This window comes from Notolepis coatsorum (assembly GCF_963971535.1).
Source record: "Notolepis coatsorum genome assembly, chromosome: 18".
Lineage (NCBI taxonomy): Eukaryota > Metazoa > Chordata > Actinopteri > Aulopiformes > Paralepididae > Notolepis > Notolepis coatsorum.
In genome coordinates, this window is record NC_140182.1 from 51165239 (window position 1) to 51190352 (window position 25114).

The 25114-nt window shown below is 42.1% G+C and overlaps 1 protein-coding gene across 1 annotated transcript in view; it reads left to right on the forward strand.

Annotated features, from left to right (window-relative positions):
* Positions 1-25114, forward strand: part of ddb2 (damage-specific DNA binding protein 2) — a 55991-nt gene that overhangs the window by 20110 nt on the left and 10767 nt on the right. The window contains exons 5-6 of the mRNA XM_084334907.1: positions 9682-9842; positions 22364-22463. Of these exons, the coding sequence (XP_084191033.1) occupies positions 9682-9842; positions 22364-22463 (261 nt within the window). The remainder of the gene's footprint in view (positions 1-9681; positions 9843-22363; positions 22464-25114) is intronic.

Genomic DNA, 25114 nt, shown 5'->3' on the forward strand with positions numbered 1-25114 from the left:
ACAGTTTTCATCCATTCTACTAGCGTTAACGTTACGTTAACACATTAACTGCCACGGAGTTTGCCCGTCTCATACCACTCTCTGCCACCACTCTAAGCCTATGGAGATGTTCACCTTCTTTGCAGGGCTATAACCTTTTAAATTGTATTGCTAAATTGACATTACTATGGCCCATTCAACATCGATTATCTATCGTTCAGGATTTAGGAAGGTTATACTTTTTCATTCATAGATTCATACGAAAATACCGTCTAGAATATAAACATGTTTTTATCGTTTTCTGCAGTAATTCCTAGAACGTGAGTTATAGGCATAAACGCATATATAGATTATCAACTGCCGTTTGTTGCCGATACACGCTATATAAAAAATTTCAACTGTACATGATCCTAAACGTTATGACTCATCATGCACGGGGGGGTCGTTTATAATTCTGTGATAGTCAGTAAATGCTTTATGTAGTATGGGTGATATATTGATCAGAGCAGTTTGCATTAATAATAATAAACAAACACGCTGAAAGTAACGTTACTGTCCTCTTACCGTTCGCCGATGAGACTGGAGGAAAAAGATCCCACTTATTTGACGGCGATCTACTAGATCCATTTCCGGTTTGTATAATAATAATAAACACCCAAATCATATCGATTATTGAGTTATGGCAGCGATCCATATACACGGATGTGTGTCTAGAGTCCTGCAACAATATGTGAGTGCCGGACGCATTTCCCAGATGCACGGAGATCACCAGAGATCCATTTCCGGTTGTAACTCGCCCGATCATCCACCAGGCGGCAGTATTGAAGCGTTGCAGAGTTGTGCAGGCTCCCACTGTATCAGCCGAGGCTGGGTGAGGGAATTATGAATACCATGGCGGAAAAATGAAATATGATATCAATAACGTTGTACGCCATGGTTTGGCAGAATTCGCATGACCTTGAAACCCGTTGTACGACGTTATTGGCGCCCAATGTGTTAATAGCCTCGATGCTAATTATATACATGGAGAATGCCATTCACATTAGCATGTAGCTAACAACATCAGAGATCTTTTTGTGAGACTAAACTATCCGTTCTTGGTGGTAAATTGTGTTGATGATGGTTTTGTTTAATCAACAAATGAGAGGCAGAACACACAGTGAATGTATCCGTTTTTGTTTATTGCACTTTGTTTCTTGCTGAAAAATAAATGCTACGTTGCTAAATGGCTCACGTGAGGTATTTAAAGATTTTTTAGCAGGAAGTGTAGTGGTGCGTTCAACCTTTCTGATTGGTTGAAAATGGCCTTCATGTTTGAACTACATCGCCACCCACTGCTTTGGCATTGTACTACATGTATATTAGGCTTGGGCGGTATGACGGTATTAAGGTATACCGGGGTATTTCGAAATACCGACGGTATTGAAAATCAATACCGTCTAAACAGAGTTTTGTTGTAGTGCACACACGCGCCAGCAGAGGGCGAGACTAGTCCTCACTAGTGGGGCGAGCCATGCAGAGCTGGTTGTCTTCTACACACAGGAGGAGGGGGAACCCCGCTTCAGTGAGTGAAATTAAATGAGACACGCTTACCGTTGCTGGTGCTGCGGGCTAACTGGCTATTCTGAGAGCTAACTGTAGTGTTGTGTATGATCACAACGGTGTTCACGCTTTACGGTAATGTTGCGACAGTGCTGTGAAAATACCGTAAAGCGTTGTGGTAACGAGTGTGTGTTGTTGTGTGTAGGATGCTGCGGGCGAGCTGCTACCATTCTGAGAGCTTAACGTTAGCACTAGCATGCTGCGGGCGAGCTGCTACCATTCTGAGAGCTTAACGTTAGCACTAGGATGCTGCGGGCGAGCTGCTACCATTCTGAGAGCTTAACGTAGGGCTGGGCGATATAACGATAACGATAAATATCGCGATATATTTTAATAATCGATATCGAATATCAAATTTTTTTTTTTTTTTTTTTTTTTTTTTTACCTGCAACAGGGCAGTTTTAAAACCAGAGACAGTGGACAGACTTGTCTTTCTTGCCTGCAACTTAAAGTAATGGCTTTGCTTGTCCAAATGACAATACTGACCAAATTCAGATTTCTTTTTCTCTTGTCCATTTATTTTGTTTGCTTTCTAATTTAAAATACATTTTGAAACAGTCTGTACACAGTAGGCTATGTGTGCTAGCAGAACTAGACTCCAGTCACGAGTCACAGTGCACATGTGCGGTGGTTTGTCCACCAAAAAAGCGCCAAAAGATCGAAAATAAACTAGCAGAGCCAGAACTGTTCAACTCCTCTGGAGCCACAGCCAGCAGAGAAGCCGGTTTACTTTAGCTTTTAAACCAGCTGCAGCCTGAGAACTGGAGTGTGAGGGGATGTAACACTAAAGATGGCGGCAATGACAAAGAATTGCTGCAAAATAAACATACATCTGTTGTAAAAAAAAAAAAAAAAAAAAAAAAAATATATACTTATAACAATTCGATAATTATCGAGAAATAAAATAAAATTAACATATCGTTATCGCGATATGATTTTTTTCCATATCGCCCAGCCCTAGCTTAACGTTAGCACTAGCATGCTGCGGGCGAGCTGCTACCATTCTGAGAGCTTAACATTACTAGCACTAGATGCTGCGGGCTAACTGCTACCATTCTGAGAGCTTAACGTTAGCACTAGAGCTGCGGGCTAACTGCTACCATTCTGAGAGCTTAACGTTACTAGCACTAGATGCTGCGGGAGGACTGCTACCATTCTGAGAGCTTAACGTTACTAGCACTAGATGCTGCGGGAGGACTGCTACCATTCTGAGAGCTTAACGTTAGCACTAGATGCTGCGGGAGGACTGGCCATCTCCGTGATTTGTTTACTTGGTAACAGTAATGTGTCGGTTATTGCACTTTTTACTTCTTACCAGTGTTGGGACTAACGCGTTACAAAGTAACGCGTTACAGAAACGAAGTTACTTTTTGCCGCAACTAGTACTCTAACGCATTACTTTTGAAATTCAGTAACGCTACTTACGTTACTGAATGGTTCGTCACTGCGTTATTTGCGTTATATACGGCGTAGATTGATAGCGAGCGGTAGTGATTATTATTATCCTCATCCCCACCGCCTGTACGTTAATGCCAAGCAAGCAGTGCAAAAATGCTTCCGCATTCGTCACCGCACGCGTAGAATGATACGAGGCGAGTCTGGCCACTGGCCAATCAGAAGTGCGCAAACCAGATGCGGCTACGGAAAGAAATAGACCCTCTCTATTGTAAACAAAACAAACGCTCGCTATTAATCCACATAAAAAGAACGCAGTAACAAACTAACAAACCATTTAGCAACTACTTGGAGAGATAATTAATATACAACATGGAAACGAGATAAAGAACATGTTTGAGGCGCTGCTGGAGTCGACTAACGTAACGTTACTACATCTCGACCACCGCAGACTTTGGTGAGTGCAACTGAAACTCAAGTTGATCAACGGATTTTGACTGTACGAAATCTGCCAGGGAATCTCATAATACTAATCAAACAATATAAATAGTCCTTTCATGCACAATTGATATCCTAACTATTCTAACGTTGCAATGCTTTGATTGATATCTTAAACAACGTTGCAACTTGCAAGATGGTGAATGAATGAATGAAAACTTTATTTAACAGATTGCAGAATGGGTACAATACAGTACGGCTCAATACATACAATTGTTAAGGGGATGCAGACCTGAGAAAGACGTTTGTCTTGTTTCCATCAGGGTCCCCCATTTTCAATTCATATAGACATTTATGACATACTCAACATACATGACATTTATGGCATAGGGACATATAGGTATTTAGTACTGATACATTTGTGACATAAACGGTATTCAAATATACAGTACTGTTACCCGTAGGGCGTTCCACATTGTTGTGGCATAATTGCGAAACGTGTTTAGTCCCTTGTTTGAGCCGAATCTGGGTTTTACATGATTTGTGGAGCTCCCTCTGGTGTAGTGGTTGTGGTATTCACTGACCTTTGGGAAGTATTTTGACATGTACATGGGTACCCCGGTCGTATAGTGTATCTTGTAGACCAGGCCCATTGCAAGTTGCTGTACTCTGTCGTCTACTCTAAGCCATCCTAGGTTGTCAAAGTGGGCAGGGGTGAGGTGGGTTCAGGTCAAGTAGTAGTCTGACCAGTTTGTTTTGTGATGTTTGTAATTTTGTTTTAAGCGCCTTTGAGGTGCTTTGGTACCATGAGGTGCAAGCATAGTCGTAGTATGAATGAATGAATGAATGAAAACTTTATTAACAGATTGCAGAATGGGTACAGTACAGTACAGCAGTACAGTTCAAGTACCCTTGAATTATAATGGTTATAATGAAACGCTCCGGCGACATCAAGGCTGTTCCTTCAACCGCCGCACTTCTTATTATATCGACTCGGGACAACATTTGTTTGTGTCAGATTTGTCTTTGTATCTAGACCACATTGCTTAGCAGAGTTCGGTGATGTGAATGGAAACTGTCAAGTTGATCAACCGATTTTGAATACTATCTGGGGCATGGGACTCGGGAGCAATCTTTTTTTTTTATTTATTTTTTTAAATAACTAAATAGTTACTTTTCACAGTAACTCATTACTTTTGGGTGTAAGTAACTAGTACAGTAACGAAGTTACTTTGAAATGAAGTAACTAGTAAAGTAACTGAGTTACTATTTTTCAGTAACTAGCACAACACTGCTTCTTACTGATGACTATTTTTAAACTGAATCATTTTAAACTATTTTTATTATTTGCTAGATCCAAATGTGAAACACTGTGATTATTTGTTCATGCAATAGGTCCCACTATTTAGTATGGGTTCGAGTCCCTGTGATCTAATATCACTAAAGTTACAGTGTGGGTTCGAGTCCCTGTGATCTAGTATCACTAAAGTTACAGTGTGGGTTCGAGTCCCTGTGATCTAGTATCACTAAAGTTACAGTGTGGGTTCGAGTCCCTGTGATCTAGTATTACTAAAGTTACAGTGTGGGTTCGAGTCCCTGTGATCTACCGTACTTTTCGCACTATAAGCCGCACCTGACTATAAGCCGCAGCAGCTAAATTGAATGATGTGTACATATATAAGCCGCACTGGACTATAAGCCGCATGTGTTTTAATGTTTAATTACCATATGTAAGGAGTGGAGCCTGCAGCTTAATTTGACTCAACACGGGAAACCTCACCCGGCCCGGACACGGAAAGGATTGACAGATTGATTGCTCTTTCTCGATTCTGTGAGTGGTGGTGCATGGCCGTTCTTATATTGAGCTTTAAGTTCCCACCTCTACAGAGAATGACTCCCATTGGGACACAATACTGTCGGACAAATAACATTAACTCATTTACAAGTTGTATTAAGTTTAGCAAATAAGGGAACAGATAAATAACATTTCAATGCAGTAAAAAAAGCAATATTTCGATTTTCTGGTTTTGTCCACATATAAGCCGCACCGTTATATAAGCCGCAGGGTCGACAAATGGGGAAAAAAGCCGCGGCTTATAGTCCGAAAAGTACGGTAGTATCACTAAAGTTACAGTGTGGGTTCGAGTCCCTGTGATCTAGTATCACTAAAGTTACAGTGTGGGTTCGTGTCCCTGTGATCTAATATCACTAAAGTTACAGCAATATGTAATGGGAAGTATGTTGGCAATTACAGGAGTATTACTGAATAGAGCCTATTAGGATGCTAGATCCTAATGTGAAACACTGTGATTTGCCATATCTTGCTATGCTCGCTCATGCCTGTATTTTTTATGTCCGTTCTATTTTATAATTTTTTTTACTATTTTTAAACTGAATCATTTTAAACTATTTTTACTATTTGTGTTACTGAAAACTGTAAGCTGAGAGCCTATTGGGATGCTAGATCCTAATGTGAAACACTGCGATTCTACCTGTCTATCTTTTTATGCTCGCTTATGCCTCTATTTTTTACTGTTGTGAAGCACTTTGAACTGCAACCTCTGTATGAAAAGTGCTATACAAATAAAGTTATTATTATTATTATTAACAGGGGTTGCCACCCCCCCCCCCCCCCCCCCCCCGCTGATGATAATGACAGTCATACCGTCATACACCGTATACCGGGGTATTAGGTAATCAAGGTATAACGGTATGAAAAAAGTCATACCGCCCAAGCCTAATGTATATACATCACTCGGTGCTCAGGAGACAAAACAACATCTAACTTGCCTGCCATTACGTAGCGTTCTGAAAAACGAAACTGAAACGAATAGTTTTGGCCCTAATGTAACCGCAGCCTAATTCTCATTTTGACTAATCAGTCTAGTCTCGAGTTAAGGCTGTCCCCGAAGCCTGTTTTTGGGATTCGAACTTCGTCAGGGTTTTTCGAACGAACCTTCGAACCTTCATTAAAAAAAAGAAAATGTTATTTCTTTTTTACATTTTTTCAAACTAAATCCTCAATTTGAATAAAGTGATTAATCTGATTAAATTAGTTTATTTTTTTATTAAATCAACTTTCTTTAATGAATAACTTAGCAGTTTTTTTTATACGATAATATTAGTGTAGCCTAATCTTTATCTGCAACCCTGAAGAAAAACCCCATTGGTTTAAACAGAATGAATAGACACATAAAAGTGATTTAATCTTTTTATTAAAAATAAAAAATTCAAATTTAGAATTTGAATGTTAACGTCGGGAGGTTGTGTGTGTAAATGCTTGTGTCTCTCTCTCTCTCTCTCTCCCTCTCTATCTCTCTCCCTCGCAGTCAGGAGCACTCTCATATCACTGTCAAAATATCTTTGCGCATGCTCCCACGCGTGCGCCTGTATTCCGATCCGTGCAATAATATTCACAGGGGTATATATTGTCATTTGAAACAAGTGTAATGGGAAATATTAAAGGACTAAACGATGAGCCGTTTACAAATCATTCTGAGTCATTATTAACACTTTGATCGCCAGGGTTAAATTCATAATTTACCATCCTTCGCCAGCCCTATTTAACATGGAGAAGTTCCCCTTCTTTGCAGGGCTATAACTTTTTAAATTGTATTGCTAAATTGACATTACTATGTCCCATTCAACGTCCTATATCTATTGTTCAGGGTGTAGCAACGTTCTACTTTTTCATTCACAAATTCATACTAAAATACGGTCTAAAGTATAAGTGTTTTTATCGTTTTCTGCAGCTTTCTCCAGAACGTGATTTATAGCTCCAAATGCATTATATTGATGATGAAATACAGTTTGATAGGAATATGCGCGAGATAAAAAATTTCAAATGGACGTACTTCTAGAAGTTACTACGTATGATCTGATGTTGACCGGATGGGGGGGGGGGGTCGTTTATAATTCCGTGGCCAACGTTAGATGATTCATCTAGTGTGGGTGATATGATCATTAGAGCAGTTAGTATCGAACACTTTGAAAAATAACGTTGAATCTTACCGTAGCTTCCTCGCGCCGTTGGGCGATGAGCGTGGAACAGAAATATTCCTATTATGGGATGTAGAAATATTCGATCCATTTCCAGGTTGTATAATAGTATATACGTCCAAATCATGTTGTTTATCGAGTTATTGGTAACGGATTGCTATCCGTTGTGATCAGCTCGAGTCCTGAGACTATTACCGAGTGATCGGACCGAATTGAAATGAGCACCAGCTTTCATTTCCTGTTTCCGCCCTGGGCGATTGGCCACCAGATGGCGCTCTTGAACCGTTGGAGAGTTGAGAGGGGCTCAACAGTAGATCTCAAGTCTCCGGGGGAGAAATATGATTTCGATCACAGATTTTTGAAATATTGATATCAAAGACTTGGTACGGCGTCTTTGGCAGAATGAGCATGGCGAGGAAAGACGTCGTACGGCGGTTTTGGCGACCATAGTGTTAATAATAATAGGAACGTTTATTTCACCGTGGCCACAATGAAGGGACAGTTTACAGTCAGAGACAACATGTTAACACATTAGCGTCTGGCCATAGACTGACCCAGAGCGCTGTTCACACGTATGTTAAATACACAGTTGTCAGACGTAACATAATATCAGTTATGATGATGAAAATGGCCCAGTTAGGAGAATCAACCTTGGCTAGGCAGTGATGTTCCAAACTGGAATGTTAAACAGTCTTGCTAACTGAAAATTAGATTTAAAGAGACAGTAGTGTCTGCCATATCTGAGCACATTATATAGCTGGTCAAAAGTGTACCAGTCAAGCTGTCTAATGACATGATAATATATTCCACAACACAAGTTACCAATGCATTGTCCCGTGGGAGTATGCCCCCCGCTGCAAAATTAATTAGTATCCCCCTCCTATATTTCTCTGTCTGGCAGTGCAGACTGTGGGTGACTGTCACTCAAAGCGCTTATGGGCGGAGCCCAGCCCAAAAAAAGTGGAAAAATGCTGCTTTAGGGTACTCTATTAGAAATACAAAACAATGAATTTTTTTGAGAAACTTTACAGATGTGTTCCATAGACTCACAGGAATTGTGTAAAGTTGCCCAAATAGTGAAAGGAATAGCGAGACATGTCCCCTTTAAGACAAAAGCCAGGGTCACATAAAACTGAGGTCGTAGGTTTACTCGATCAATCCTACTATTGAATGGCATTCGTCGAATTAGTGCTGTGATTGGTCTAGAGCAGGGGTAGGCAACCCTAGGCACGCGTATAGGCACAGGGGGCAGCATAAAAAATAAAAATAAAAAAATTATAATTTTTTTTTTTTTTTTTAAATATTATAGTGAAATATTTTGCACTGTTGTCTCATTTATCTTGTTGAAATCCTCCCACAGGTTATTTTTACTACCACATATTTAATTGAGACCCTTTATTTGTTTATTATTTCAATTTAGCTGGAAATACATTGCTACATCATTCAGTAACATTTGCAGAGCCTTATAACAAAAACATTATTACGGTCACCATTGTGACCAGTGGGATTAATCAACAAATTGTATTATTTATTTTTCTATTTCATTGAACATTGCACATGTTAAAAGCAATTTTTTTACTCAAAATGTGAGTATTACCAAGTCAACTTGTGTTCTTAAAACAATGACAATAAACATAGTTTTATTAGGTTGAAATAATGTGGTTGTGTACCGGTACTTATTTTTCTGTTAACTTATTATGGATTGAAAACTGAAAACCTTAATGCACAGTAACTGAACTCAATATTTTTAAGTTCTGGTAACTTATTATTATATTTTTTTTACAGTGTAGTCTTGCGATCAATCAAAACTTATTTACACGATATACCTCACATTCACCCTCCATTCACATCCTGGTGTTCTCCATTAGGCCTGTAGGTGGAGCTATGACAGCACATGTACAGTACACACACCAATGGTGTGTGATGTGTCCAAAAATGAATGGGCAAATGTGAGTGAAATGGTCGCACTGTATGCAGCTGTTTGTCTGCATTGCATTCCCCCCCCCCCCCCCCCCAACTCAGATTTAGGGTTGATACAACCATCATAATAATAACAATAACAATAATGATGTAATAATGTAAAAATTATCATTAAAAAGACCTGATTATGAGAAGAAAAAAATTACGATGCATGGAATATTGTTGAGGCACACTAGTTACAACTATATTTCAAACAGGCACTCCATGTCAAAAAGGTTGCTGACCCCTGGTCTAGAGGCTGGTAGCTGTCCTGCTGTGATAGGCCTGCATTTGTCTTTTCTTGCGCAGAAAGGAGCCGGAGACTCAATCGGAGGGATGAAGTTTTGTCCAACGGACATGTCCAAAGTCTACGTGGCCTCCGACGACGGCACGCTGACCGTGCAGAGCTTTGAGGATCGTACATCGACCATCCTGTCCGGAACCCGAGCCTGTGGCCAATGTAATGTTAGGTGAGGATGCAGAGTTTTTAGTGCCTCAACCGATCCTCAACCGAGGAGGCGTGGCTGCAGTCTCAACCTTTTATATATCATCGTAAAGGTAAAAGTAGGATTTAGGGATGCCCCGATCGATCGGCCAGCGATCGGTATCGGACGATATTCAGTATAAATATGAGATCGGTGAATTCCGATAATGCTTTATTTTCGCCGATCGTGAAAACCGATCGATGACACGGAAAACATGATCCAATTCTCAGCGGAGTTCTCACTCGCTCTTCTCTCACAGCCACACTCTGCTGCTGCACGTCTTACCCCTCCTCCTCCCCCTCCCCCTCCCAGACCCGTGTCATGTCAACAAACCCTCGGCAAGACGAGTCGAGTGCATGAGCACCGCAGAGCTCCTCTTTCAACATAACAAGGATTAAACAAAATGGCCCAGTCATCTATTCACTTTTGTTTAATACATGAGGCGTTGTCTAATGTTATATAGCTGCTGATGGCTCCTGATATCAACGTGACAGTTTGGCATTCGTTTTCGCAAGTGCTGGGTAGAGTTGGCTAACTACCAATCGCTTGTGAGCTAACGTTACTGTTTAAACAAAAGTAAACTACACAGTCAATTATTCACTTTAGTTTAATACATGATGCATTGTCTAACTGGCTAGCTACTAATAGCTCCTGATATCAACAAATGCTCCAGCAATAGTCTAGTAGTGCATGATACCTCCGTTAGCTCGGTAGCTCACGTTAGCTCACGTTAGCTCACCTTAGCTCACTGTTCAAAACGAAATGTCCCATTAAACTAAATAGTTCACTGAGGCGTTGTCTTAACGTTATCTAGCCGGCTAGCAGTAGCTACAGATAGCTCCTGATATCAATGTCTTATAACTTTGATTCGATGCGTATTCGAGCCCCTGGCTTGCATCGCAGTGAGGGGCTAGCTGAGGGAGTAGGGTATATCTGCAGAGCCGCAGACCCTGCTGAGGGCATGCTGAATGTGATTTGACCAAAGCAGAGTATACACACAAGACAGTGGAGCTGTTTGCAGATAGCGAGCATTTTGACTTGTTGCGTGGTGCCGATGTCTCGCAGATAATACAACTACAAGTATAATTATATAATATATATATTTTGGTGGGGGCGGAGCTGAGCGATCATGGAGTAGACGTGTTTTCACATGAGCTCCCTTCTACCGTGCTGAATATACGTTTCTCCCCATTAGTCTTTATTTTATTTTTATTTGTTTTTTATCTGTTTGCTAGGTCGTCGTGTTTAGTATACATTCATCAACTTTTCGACTTTCTACGATGGCGGGGGTGGAAACCAGAGCCATGAAAGAATTAGGCACGACACCGACACCGCCGAGCATGGCCGTACCGTCTCCCGCTGTCGGGGAGTTAAGCGAAGCTGTGCTCTTGGTCATGACCAAGCTACACGCAGACTCTGAGACACGCATCGCTGAAGCACAGAAGAAAGTACACGCAGACTCTGAGGCACGCATCGCTGAAGCACAGAAGCAAGTGCTGGCGGATTTCTGTATCAGCCTCCGTCGTGAGATATCAGAAGAAATACGGCTGGCGGTAGTCCCGCTGACAGACAAGATGGAGACGATTCACGCTGCCTCATCGGCTAATGCTAACGAACTAGCCATGCTAACGACGGAGGTATCATCACAGTGTGAGAAGATGGCGGGTCTTGAATCCGCCCTGCTGGCTAGGCAGGCTGAAGTCAACAAACTACAGTCGGCGATGGAGGAGATGCAGTCCCGGGATAGACGCCACAACGTCAGGATTGTTGGAGTACCGGAGACCAGCGGTGAAGGCCGTCTCTCTGAGACCATGCCCGAACTGCTGCAGAAGATACTAGGGACGGACGTCCTCCCCTCGCCTCCTATCTGTGAGTCGGCCTATAGAGCGGGCAGGTTTTCTCCCGGCGTGAACAAAGAACCGAGGCCCATCATAGTCAAGCTGAACAGACTCCAACAGAGAGAAATCATCATGCGGTCGGCTCGTACCAGAAGGGGTACTCTGAGGTTTGGCGATCACAAAGTGGCCATTTTCGAGGACTTTACACCGGAGGTTCAAGCTCAGAGAGCCGAGTACAAGGTGGTCCTGACTAAGCTATGGAGACTAGGCCTGAGGCCCACGTTATTCGCTCCCGCGAAACTATCTGTGTTGGAGAAGGTCGGTGGTCAGCGTTTGTTTTGGTCGTTGGCTAAAGCGAAGGAATATCTCGCGAAGACACCCGAGTCTGTTGCTTGATATCTATGGAGGGTGAGTGACTTGGCGGTTTGGGCCTATATACATTGATTAGGTCGACTATTCACAAACACTTGCTGTCATGCCCAGACATGCTAACTGTCCTCTGCCCATCCAACTAGCGGGGCTTCCCAATGACTTCTGTTACTTGCTAAAGCTGACCTCATGGTCGTACTTGTGTATCGCCTCTTTGGAAGCTAACGAGCTAGCTGAACAATGTACATAGTAGGCTAACGTGCTATCCGGATTCGTCACTAGCTTACGCGCTAGCCTCGGGCTAGCCAGCGGGCTTCGACTATGGTCTGCGCTGAGACATTCGTTAATGGTTACGTATTTTGGTTGCTGTTGCTGTTCAAAGGGACATTGGTTTGCACAGTTCAAGAGTGACCGAGTCCCTAACTAACTTCTGGTATGCTTTTTATTTTTATATCCAGGTTGTTTTGAGCTTTGGTGATCCAAAGTAGATGCCAAGGTCGGTTGAATATGCATAAACAATATTTGATAACAGGTTGGGTCGGGTATGGCTTGCACTTAATGGCTATATGGTTATATGGCTTGCACTCAAGCCATTACCCTCTCTTCCTTTTTTTTTTGTTTTCTTTCCTATTGTCGCTGTTTTTATGTCATCTATATGCGCGATTTAAATGTGATCCGGTTCTACCTTGGACTAACTACTGACTCGCCTTAATTTTGTTTTGAATTTTCCGTGAGGCACTTATGCTATAACGTTGATACATTAATATGCAGACTCCAGGGTAGATGGTTACAGGTTGATGCTGAGTAATTATATAATAATTAGTGTCGCTGTTTTAAGGGCAATTGAATGAGCAATTAACCTGTGACCCGAACCTGCCTTGGACTATCGGCTGGGATGCTTTAATTTAATTTTGTATTGAATTTTCCTATATGTTTTAATGGCATTTGAATGAGCAATTTAAATGTGATCCGGTTCTACCTTGGACTAACTACTGACTCGCCTTAATTTTGTTTTGAATTTTCCGTGAGGCACTTATGCTATAACGTTGATACATTAATATGCAGACTCCAGGGTAGATGGTTACAGGTTGATGCTGAGTAATTATATATTAATGGCTAATTTTTCCATTATAGCTGTCATGTTAGGGCCAAGGCTCACGTTGGCTCTCGACCGAATATACATAAAATATGTGATAACAGGCTGGCTTAGGTTTAGCTTTGCTTGCACTTTAGCCATAACCCTCTTTTTCCTTTTTCTATTATTGTCGCTGTTTTAATGGCATTTGAATGAGCAATTTAACTGTGATTCGATCCTACCTTAGACTAACTGCTGATATGCTTTGATTTTGTTTTGAATTTTCCTTTTTCCATTTATACTATAATGTTGCAACATTAATATGCAGACTACGAGGTAGTTGGTCACAGGGTTGATGCTGAGTAATTATATAATAATGGCTAATTTTTCCATTATAGCTGTCATGTTAGGGCCAAGGTTCATGTTGGCTCTCGAACGAATATACATAAATATGTGATAACAGGCTGGGTCAAGTTTAACTTTGCTTGCACTTTAGCCATAACCCTCTTTTTCCTTTTCCTATTATTGTCGATTCTTACATAGGTTATGTCATGTCAGCCGTTGTGCCTGATCAGAGGGACTGCTTCAGGGGTGCACTTTAACCATAACCCCTTTTTTCCCTTTCTTATTTTTGTCATTGTTTAATTGACATTGTTCACACAATTTTGCACAATTAACCTGTGACCCGATCCTGCCTTAGACTATCGGCTGGGATGCTTTAATTTAATTTTGTTTTGAATTTTCCTGTACCCATTTGGGCCATAACATTGCGACGTTGAAGCGCAGATTCGGAAATAGATGGTTGCAGGTTGATGTGGAGTTATTATTTAATAATGGCTATTTTTACCATTATGGTTGTCTTATGTTAGGGCCAGTGCTCAGGTGGTTTTCGACCGATATCTTTATTGAATTTAATTTTTATTATTATTTGTGTTTATTGGACTAGTGGGGGTTTACTCAGGGGTTTAACTAGAGGGGGGTGGGAGTGGGAAGCGTCTTATTGATCCATGTCTCTAGTGGGAAGTGATAGGAAGATGACCATCCTCAGTGGGTGGGGCATAGGGTGGGGATTGGAGAGTGGGTATAGAGGAACTTATAGTAGGACGGGTGGGTTAGGGTTTAGAGTAGAAGGGGGGGGGGCTGTAGCTGGGGTGGTATTTTTATGTGTTCTATGTACTGTTGTCTTATATATGTGTAAGTGTTCCTCCTCTGAACTCCTGGGATTGACCGTCCGGGCCCGCCGGGATCGGCACCTCTGTACTCAGCCTGGCTGCACGGGTATGTTCTCTACGCACTTATACAAGCTCGACCATGGCTAAATTGAATATTTTAATTTGGAACGCAGGAGGGCTTAACGCCCCACACAAGCGTGCCAGTGTCCTTTGGCTATTGAAGAGGAGAAATATTGACCTTGCTCTCCTTAGTGAGACGCATTTAATGGTAGGTGACGTGTCAAGACTGGCAAATCGGCAATATCACGTTATCTCCGCATCCTCAGCCGATGATAAGACGAAAGGAGTAGTCATAGTTACAAGACGTAACCTTGATATCAAAATCTTGGATGTATGGTCGGACACGGAGGGAAGGATTACTATAGCAAAAGTTGAATTCTTGCATAGGAAGATGGCTATAATAGCATTGTATGCTCCTAACACATTTGATTCAGCGTTCTATAATACAATCACGAAGAATATGTTGGAACTTAATGGATACGCTCTCATTGTGGGTGGCGATTTTAATGCGTGCTGGGATGCGGAGATGGATAGGTCTGGGCCCTCTGAAACGAGCGACCAGAAACGGGCCTCTAAGGCCCTCAGGATGTGGGCCAAAGACACGGGGCTCTCAGACCTCTGGCGCTTATGCAACCCCACCCTCAGAGATTACTCTCACCTGTCAGCCAGACACAAAAGCTTCTCTCGAATTGACTATGCATTCGCGTCCCCTAATATGTTTGATAGTTTCGATGTCTCATTGGTTCCCTTGGCTCTCTCAGACCACAAGGGGATTTTCCTTACGGCAACCTTTGGCAGGCTCTCCGCAAGAGCTCCCAGATGGCGTTTTAATTCGACCTTGCTAAAGAACGATGACTTCTGTTCTGAGTTCAGGAGTAAACTAGCAGAATTTTTGCAGATCAACGTTGGCACAGTAGAAGACCCTAGGGTCCTGTGGAACGCATTGAAAGGATTCATCAGGGGTCATGTCACACTATTTGCCTCCAATTTGCGAAAATCCCGGTCAAAAAAGCTAGAAGGACTGGAATCATTATATGCGGACCTATACGCATCCTTGCAAACTGACTATAATGAACGACTAAACACACAACGTAAGATAGTCAAAAAAGAAATAAACTCCATACTTAAACAACAGTCTGAGTTTTTGATACATAGGACAAGACAAAATTACTATTTTCACGGCTCCAGACCTAGCCATCTATTGGCAATGAAAATACGCTCAAATGATCATTTCTCAGATATCCCCTCGATTAGGACGAGCCAGGGTGCAGTCACTACTGATTCGAAAAAGATCAATGACACTTTTAAAGAGTTTTACTCACAGTTATATAGCTCAGAGGGTAATCTGGATGACTCTAGATTTGAATCGTTCATCGGCGGGCTTGAGATACCCCACATTTCTGAGGAAGAGGCCAAGGAACTGGGGAGACCGATTACTCTCGTAGAATTGAGGGAGACTATTGTTGAAATGCAGAGGGGTAAGGCGCCAGGCTGGGATGGTATTCCACCCGAAGTGTATTTAGCTTTCTGGGACCAACTGGGTCCATTGATGCTCGATATGATCAATTACGCTATCGAACAAGGGGAGTTCTCAAGAGATGTCAATATGGCGTTGATTTCTTTACTTCTCAAAAAGGACAAAGATCCCAATGATTGTGGTAGCTATAGACCCTTGAGTCTTCTCGGGGCCGATTTAAAGGTGTTTGCCAAGGTGCTGGCCCGTCGCCTGCAGAGATTTATGCCTGTATTGGTACACTGCGATCAAACTGGTTTTATCCCGGGGCGTCTGGCTGCAGATAATCTTAGGAGGCTGTTGCATGTAATCGATAACAGTAAAGACAATACAACTCCATCCACAGTTCTGTCTTTGGATGCCATGAAGGCGTTTGACAGACTTGAGTGGTCATACCTGTGGAAGGTACTTGAGGTCATGGGTCTTGGAAAGAGTTTTATTCATATGATTAAAGTCCTGTATGCCTCGCCGTCTGCGATGATACTGACAGGCAAAAACTGTTCCACACTCTTTCCAGTCTCCAGATCTTCTAGACAGGGTTGCCCTCTGAGCCCGGGACTGTTCGCGCTTTCCCTCGAACCTTTGGCCCAATTTATTAGGCAATCGGAGGACATCGTCCCCATAATGGTCAACAATACTCCACACAAAATTGCTCTCTATGCGGATGACCTGCTGATTTTCATGGACGACCCCTCCCGGTCGGCCACAAAATTATTGAGGATAATCGACGACTTTGGTAAATTGTCAGGTTTTAAGATTAACTGGAACAAATCAGCCTGCCTACCTCTTAATGAACTGGCCAAGGCGGTACGACTACCAGCTGATATCCCCATAGTAGAACATTTTAAATACCTGGGCATAGAGATATTCCCCACGCTGAACCAAACTACTAAGTACAACTTCACGGGTACTTATGATAAAATACGCCAGGATCTAGACAGGTGGTCGTCCCTTCCTAACTCCTTACAAGCCCGGGCTTCCATAATCAAAATGAACATCCTGCCTAGGATAAATTTTATTAGCTCAATGCTCCCCCTGCCCCCTCCAATAGACCACTGGCGCAAGGTACAATCGATGGTATCTAAGTTTGTCTGGAATAACAAACGCCCGAGAATCAAAAGGGCTACTACTCAACGTAGGAAACAAGATGGGGGCCTCGCAATCCCTGATTTTAAACTTTATTTCTGGTCCTTTTCACTGAGACCTCTGATGTGCTGGCTAGACCCTGTAGAGGCTGTATCGTGGCGCTCCTTAGAAGCGGCGGCGGTGTCTCCGCTAAGATTGCAGGATGTAGTGTACTCCACTGTCTCTATTGCGAAATGCCGGCTGAGGTATGGACCGATCATAACTCACGTGATCCAAACGTGGCGTAATGTACAGAGGTCGTGTGGGGTTAAATGCCCTTGGCACCTGGACTCTCCAATTTTTAATAACCAGCAATTACTTGTTGGACACAAGCCGGTTAATATTCCTCAATGGCAAAGGAGGGGAGTGCATACTCTGGAGGATATTTATGATAAGAACGGCCTCCGTGCGTTTCAGGACTTAAGAGAATTTTATGATCTTCCCGGCGAGTCCTTCTTTCTTTACCTTCAACTAAGGTCAGCACTGAGGGCGCATGGCGTACCGTGGGCTCAAGCCTTGCACCCACACCCCTTCCTCAGGCTCATAGTGGACAGGACGACATCCAGAGGGTTTGTCTCCGACTTTTATACGCTCTTAATTCAATCCACGTATAAAAATTTATCATTGGATACAATCTGGCGTGTGGATATCCCGGAGTTGGACCCCGAGTTTGACTGGGATGATGTTTGGGCAAATGTGGCATTATCTTCCCGCAACCCCAATCACCAGCAAATTAATTTTAATTATATTCATAGGACCTATCTTACACCTAGGAAGCTATTTGCTATGGGACTGATAACCGACTCTCGGTGCACTTTGTGCTCTCAAAAGGCCACTGGCACTTATATGCATATGTATTGGGATTGCCCACCAGTGGCCCGCTTCTGGAGGTCAATAACGGACAAACTTTCAGATCTGTGTGGCTTAACTATCCCATTCTCAGCTGTTACGCTACTCCTGAACGATATAACGACACTACCCGCGTCCGTACAACTGAAAAGGGTTGTCCTAGCGGGCGTCACAGCAGCGAAGAAGCTAATAGCAATGAGATGGAAGGAGCCTGAGAAGCTTACAATGATTAACTGGTCCCTAACTCTATTGGATGTGATTTATCTTGAGATATCCACAGCCCGGGTGATTGGGGTGGGGCAGGCTGGAATTGACCTATGGTTCGCAACAGCTGAGAAGGTAAAGACCGCAGTGTGCGGCTGAGCGGGGTTGAGGTGCGTGTTCGGGTGAGTCCGGCGGTCTCTTGGGAGGGGGAGGAGGAAATGTTTTGTCTGTCTTGTCTTTTGTCTTGTCATCTTGAGTTTAGCTGGGGATATTATGGGGGGGCAGCTATTTAACTATTTCTTCACTGTTTGGCCACTTTTACACGGTCTCTGTGAGTCTATGGAACACCTCTACAGGTTTTTGTTTTTTCATGAAGGTTCATTGCTCTGGTTTCAGGTCGTGTTCCCCCAAAAAATGGTCCTTGTGGTGGGTTGGAGATGTACGTTTTATTAATATGGGGTCACACGGCCGGGAATCGGGACTGAACACTGGGAAAGACCATTTATTAGATAGTACCCCTTGGAATTAATTTAGTAGGTTGAACTCTGGTTTCTTTTCTTTTGTCTGTATAATTGTTAGTCATTATTATTATTGTTTTTGTTATTTTCTTGTGAAGTTCTATGTATTGTGATTGTGGTTAATGTGTTGTCTTGTTTCGTGAGAATGTCAATAAAAAATTTGATCAAAAAAAAAATAATATATATATTTTATTAAACAATATAATATTTTTTTTATAAAATCAAAAACGATTGGTATCGGCCGATATGGCTCATAGACTATCTGTGATCGGTATCGGTGGCAAAAAATGTGATCGGGGCATCCCTAGTAGGATTACAGGATTTATAGCACATACAGTAATGTGTCCCATGCTCTGTAGCATTATAGGGTGGAGTTCTTATGATTACAGCTGCGTTTAGTAAAGGGGTCATTGTTGTGTTGATGAGCAAGATTATCAATCATCACCATCCAATTAATGTCCTATATAGGGCAGCGTTTCCCTTAGCCGGTAATTACCGGTATTTGACCGGCAAAATCTGTTGAAGTCCGACATATTTAATCTCTCCGGTCTTAATGTCCGGTGAAAATAATTCCCTGAGTCTAAGCACAATTCGATTATTTGAATTGTATTAAAATAGTCTAAAATTAAATAGCCTATGCGATGAACGAAACAATCATTACATTTGTTTCATCGTTGCTTCTAATAAAGCGAGAGCTTAGTGCTGGGTGTGCGAACTTTTGTGAAGCTGCAGAGCCGGAGCAGCAGCAGCACAATGCAGTACTCCAGCAGTACTCCAATTCAGCCATTTTCAATTCAATGTTGGGTGGGGGGCGCTGCTGTGCGGTCCCCAGAAAAGAGCCAATAACAGCTGAATCTGCTGCTCTGCATCGACATACTCTCGCAAATAAGTCATTGGGAGGTGGAGAGAGAGAGAGTCGTCACGCAAACCCACGATAATGTTGCCGTCTCTCTGTCAAATTTCTCAGTTCTTAGCTTGATTAATACAAATGTCCAATATAACGGAATTCGTTAGCTCATAAAAATGTGATTATAACAGACTGTTGTTTATTAATGTCGGGCGACTGCCCACAGACACCTATTTGATTTAAAGTCGGCAGCAGCACGAGTCTCGGGACTTATTTTATTTGGAATATAATGACTTTATACGCAAAAGTAGCCTAGTTTTAAGTAAAAATATTATAAATCTACATGCCTTGATGATGTCATTCTTTTGTTTTGTTGTCATTCTTTTGTCTATCAATTGTTTTTAAGCTCAATAAACTCTGACCGGAATTTCTCTCATTTGACCGGTAGATTGAAATCTACCGGACACTGAGGCCGGCAACAATTTTTTCTAACGGAAACCCTGATATAGGGATGTCCGATATTATCGGCCTACCGATATTGGCATTAAAATTTGATATCGGAAATGATCTGTATCTGTTTTCAAATATTTTATTTATTTTATTTTCTTATTTTTTTACATTTATTTAACCTTTATTTACCCAGGCAAGCAAGTAAGAACTAATTCAGATTTTATTTATTGTCAAAAGTATGCATAATGTTGTGTTAATTCCACGACAAGAGATATGTAATGTTAATTACCTGAAATTATTCCGTTTTTTGGGGGGGGAAACCCTGCATATATCGGTATCGGTTGATATCGGTATCGGAAATATCGGTAAAAAAGCCAATATCGAGCATCCCTAGTCCTATACAATTCTTTAGGGGTGGGAATCGCCAGAGACATCACGATACGATACTATCGTGATACTTGCGTCACGATACGATAGTTAATAGATAAATAATTAAATATCGATACTTGGCGTCCCTGTCAGGGCTGTACAGTGCGATGATATGATCGCAAATTGCCCCCTAATTTGGTCCGTGCGAGTTTAAAATAATATCTGGGGTCAAGCTTGCGAGTGGTGATTTCAACCCTTCATTCGCATTTCACTCCTAAATTAATCCATACAAATTGTAGTAAAACATTAGCCTACAACCAGGGCTGTACAGTGCAATATAATGTTGCGGTTGTCATTTCATTAGACAGACCAGCGCGGACCTTTAATAACATGCAATTTAATTGACACGAGCAATGAGCTAACGGTAGCTTCTAACCAAGGTATCCATTAGGATTATGCTAAGCTAACTAGCGATCTCTGCTAACCCTGGAAAACGGTCAAAGCGGACTCCACAAGACTAGTTCCATTCGTGAGGAAAGGGGGTGGGTTATATTGACAACGCTTGACAACAGAAGTTTAAACATAACTTCATATTTATTGGTTATTCATTTCTGTATATCATTCAATTTCGATCTCCGTGTGTCTCCATCTCTTCCTGTTTACATTCGAGTGTGACGTCATCACCTACGGCAGCTTAGACCAGTGGTTCCCAAAGTCGGGGTCGCGACCCAAAGGTGGGCCGCGAGCAGCCACGGATGGGCCGCGAGATGATTTACATTTTTTTTTTTTTTTCTTTTTTTTTGTCAGGCCACTGAACTTAGAAGCAGGCCAGGACAGTGTTTCTAGTTGTATTCTAAAATTCTATTCTATTGTATTCTAAAATGTGACTATATGGTTTTATATTAACTTGATAAATAAACAAAAACGAAAAATCTACTTATTTCAACGAACATTTCAAACTAAATAACAGATTATGCACATAAAACGCTGAAAACAACCGAAGCAACAATAGTATTTTAATGAGGCTATTATTATTATCATTATTATTTTGCAACAAGTTAGCCCTCTCATAAATAGCACATATAAATGAATAACTAACTTGAACTAACTTAATAGGATTGAAGTGATATTTGGCTTAAAAAATCGGTCGCCTGACAAAAAAAAAAGAGAAAAAAAAGCCAGACGATGTGCATTGGGCCGCGGCTCTCTGACGCCTTATTTTCTGGGCCCCGGCCTGAAAAGTTTGGGAACCCCTGGCTTAGACGATCAAAACGCGAACCTAGAACAAAACCCAAAGGGAGGGGCTGGCTCTCTTGTTCGTTCTCGCCCCCCCTCTCTCTCTCTCTCTCTCGCTCTCTCTCTACATTCAATGATTTAAAGTAGCCAAATGTTACACACAGTATAAATACTAACTGGATAGTTGATGATATAAACATTTAATTTCATTATCTGAAATATTCTAAAATCATTAAGTCTGTGTGATTATTATTTTCTCACAGTAGTGTGTGTATATATATATATATATGTGTGTGTGTGTTTGGCTAAAGTGGATAGAAAACACAGTACTGTGTAAAAGGCACCCAAGAGTTTTTATATAAATTGTCTTGGATGTAAATAATTTTTTTTATTAGTGTGTCAGTAGACTACTCTTAGTACATTTTCATTAAATTATTTTTTAAAGCATCTTCATGGTTTAATAATGCAAACATATGTTGCAGGGACTTATTATAATCATCATATTGGCGTGACTGTATGCATCAAAGGGTTAAATCAAGCATTTTTAAGTGCTTTAGAGGAAATGTCAAAATATCGCGATATCATTTAGAGGCCATATCGCCCAGCCCTACTATAATGGTAAAATAGTTATTTAAAAATTTGCCCCTAAAAAATATTCTTTGCCCCTAAATTTCTCATTTAGGGGCAAGTGTGCCTCTAGTGAAAAAGCTTAGCGTACAGCCCTGCCTGTATCGATACAGTATCGCCACGCAAAGTATCACGATACTACTATGTATCGATTTTTCCCCCCCACCCCTACAATTCTTTATGTATTCCTGCTATTTGATACATAACATCTTTCATCTTCCAGTGGTCATGGTCATGTGTGCTTTCTTCAACAGTTACTGGCAGTGCTGTCTGGACGTGTCGCTGAGCAGACGGATGCTTGTGAGCGGAGACAATGTGGGAAACCTCCTGCTGATGGACATGGATGGTCAGAAGGTAATAATAATGACAATTGATTGATTGAAAACTTTATTAATAGATTGCAGAATATTGTGGCATAATAGAGAAACATGTTTAGTCCCTTGTTTGTGCCGAATTTGGGTTGAACGTGATTTGTGTAACTCCCTCTGGTGTTGTGGTCATGGACTTCACTTTAGGAAGTATTTTGACAGGTACATGGGTATCTTAGTGGTGTGTGTATCTTGTAGACCAGGCCCATTGCAAGTTGCTGTACTCTGTAGTCTACTCTAAGCTATCCTAGATTGTCAAAATGGGCAGGGGTAAGGTGGGTTTTAGGAGTAAGGCCAAGCATGGCTCTACTGCCTCGACGGCTCGGAGCATAAACGTCTATCCGTTGGAACTGCAGCTATCCACAGGTTCCTAATGGCAAATCCGGAGCGGAAGAAAATTCCCCGATCAGGAAAATTAGATCGAAGGACGATAATCATCCTTTATCTACTCCTCACGGGAGATATTAAATTAAACCCGGGCCCGGTTATCACACGGCTACAACGGCAAGCGATGAATCAGAGGCTCCCACAAATAGCGACGACTGCCGTCGCGATCAAAATCAACAACGCAACCAGCGGTTGCAGCAGAAGAACCGGCGCTTACCTAACGCCCCTGCCAACGAACTCAAAGCCGACCAGGACGACATGAAATGGCAAGCACCCTGACAACATCACGGTCAAATCGCCTGCTAGCTAGGCTAATCGGCCCAGGACAAAGAACAGAACCACCCCCCCCCCCCTCCCCCACAATGAACATGGATACAAGGCAGTATCACCCCCCCTCCGCCACCCAGACCGCCAGACGCATCTGTAATCAACAACCAGCCTGACCCCCCCCCCCCCCCCTCATCACAGACTTTCACACCAACGAGGAACACGGACGCTAGCAGAGGACCCAGGACAAAGGACCACCCCCAACCTACCCACACACGGACCAAATAATAACCCCCCCCCCCGTCGCAGGACAAACGACCCTGATCAAAGGAGCGTCTCTACATTTCGTAGCCGCATTTCTGCAGACCCCTCTCTGATTGGTTGAACTCTATTTCTGCAGACCCCTCTCTGATTGGTTGAGCGAAGCCCCTCTCTGATTGGTTTAGCTCGTCACGCAGTAAAAGGCGGATGTAATGTTATCATATCAATTGCGTATAACGTTATTTCGTGTGACTTCGCGGTTTATTCATAACATTATGCACATTTCACAACACAGCCAGCTGTCAGAAACTGTACATTGTAACGTTATGTTATTTCGCGGCCTGCCCATTTGATGTTCCCAAATCATATTCAGAAAGTATCAGACTTCTATTGACCAAGGAATTAGTTATTATTAGTAAGACACAACATTTCCGTAGCAATTGACCACCAGACTCTTTCTCTTAAGGCATTAACTGGGTTAATTAATATAAATGTTATATTGTAACTGTCTAGTTACACATTAGTTCCGAAACATGTATGTTCCAGGCTGCAATTAAAACTTTGAATCTGAGAGAGCTCTGGTCAGCGAAGCCGGCGAGCGATTATTATTGGTTTTTAATGACAAACCAATTACATAAGCCTATCCAACATATGTGTAAAGGCACACACAACATATTCCAGTTAACGGTATATTTTTTTAATGATTCGTTATGGCGTAATCAATACTTCCATGCGTATAAATTGCGTTCGCGACCTCCATGTTTTGGGGCTATTCATCAGAAAACTCGGATCCGGGATTCGGCTCCCATCCGTCGGGCAAGAACTGTGGGTTTTCAGCCTCTCTCTCTGGAGCTTAACAGAGTTTTGACTCCTGGCTAGATGAGCTTGTCGCGGCTCATGCGCATGCGCGCTCTGCTCGGCCAATCAGAGAGGGGTCTGCAGAAATGCGGCTACGAAATGTAGAGACGCATCAAAGGATCCCCCACTCCCCCCCGGACAACACAGAGCCCCCTCACCACAGACCGAAAAACAGAAGAGAGCTACCTTGAACTCGACGACATCGACAATACATCAAGTAAAAACGGACTACATATTTTTCATCTGAACGTAAACAGCCTAAGACATAAGCTGGCTGAAATAAGACAACTGTTTATTAGCGGTAAGGTAAACATACTATGTTTCTCTGAAACTAAACTTGATTCATCAGTAGCAGACCCTAAAATAGAGTTGGAGAATTATTCAATAGTCCGAAATGATAGAAACAAGTATGGAGGTAGTGTCTGCATGTACATTCATAAGGACACCAAATTCATTAACCGTACTGACCTATATCATGAGGCAATTGAAACTGTATGGGTGGAAATTCTATTTGAAGGGGCTAAATCTGTTCTATTCAGCACAATTTACAGACCGCCAGATCAAAATGGCTTTTATGATACGCTGGATGTGTGCTTAGCTGGAGCTGAGGATGCAGAAAAGATTCTTATTGGGGATTGGAACACGGATATGCAACAAAAAGATGCACCGTCTTCAAATCCTTCAATAGGTTTTGTGATTTGCACGGCCTCAGCCAGCTGATCACCCAACCCACACGTATATGTGAATAAACTCAGACTACCATTGACCTCATCCTGACCTCTTGACAAGTCCAAGATCTCCAATAAAGGGGTTAACCGTTAAGTGATCATTATATGATATTCTGTACCCACAAAAAGCTAAAAC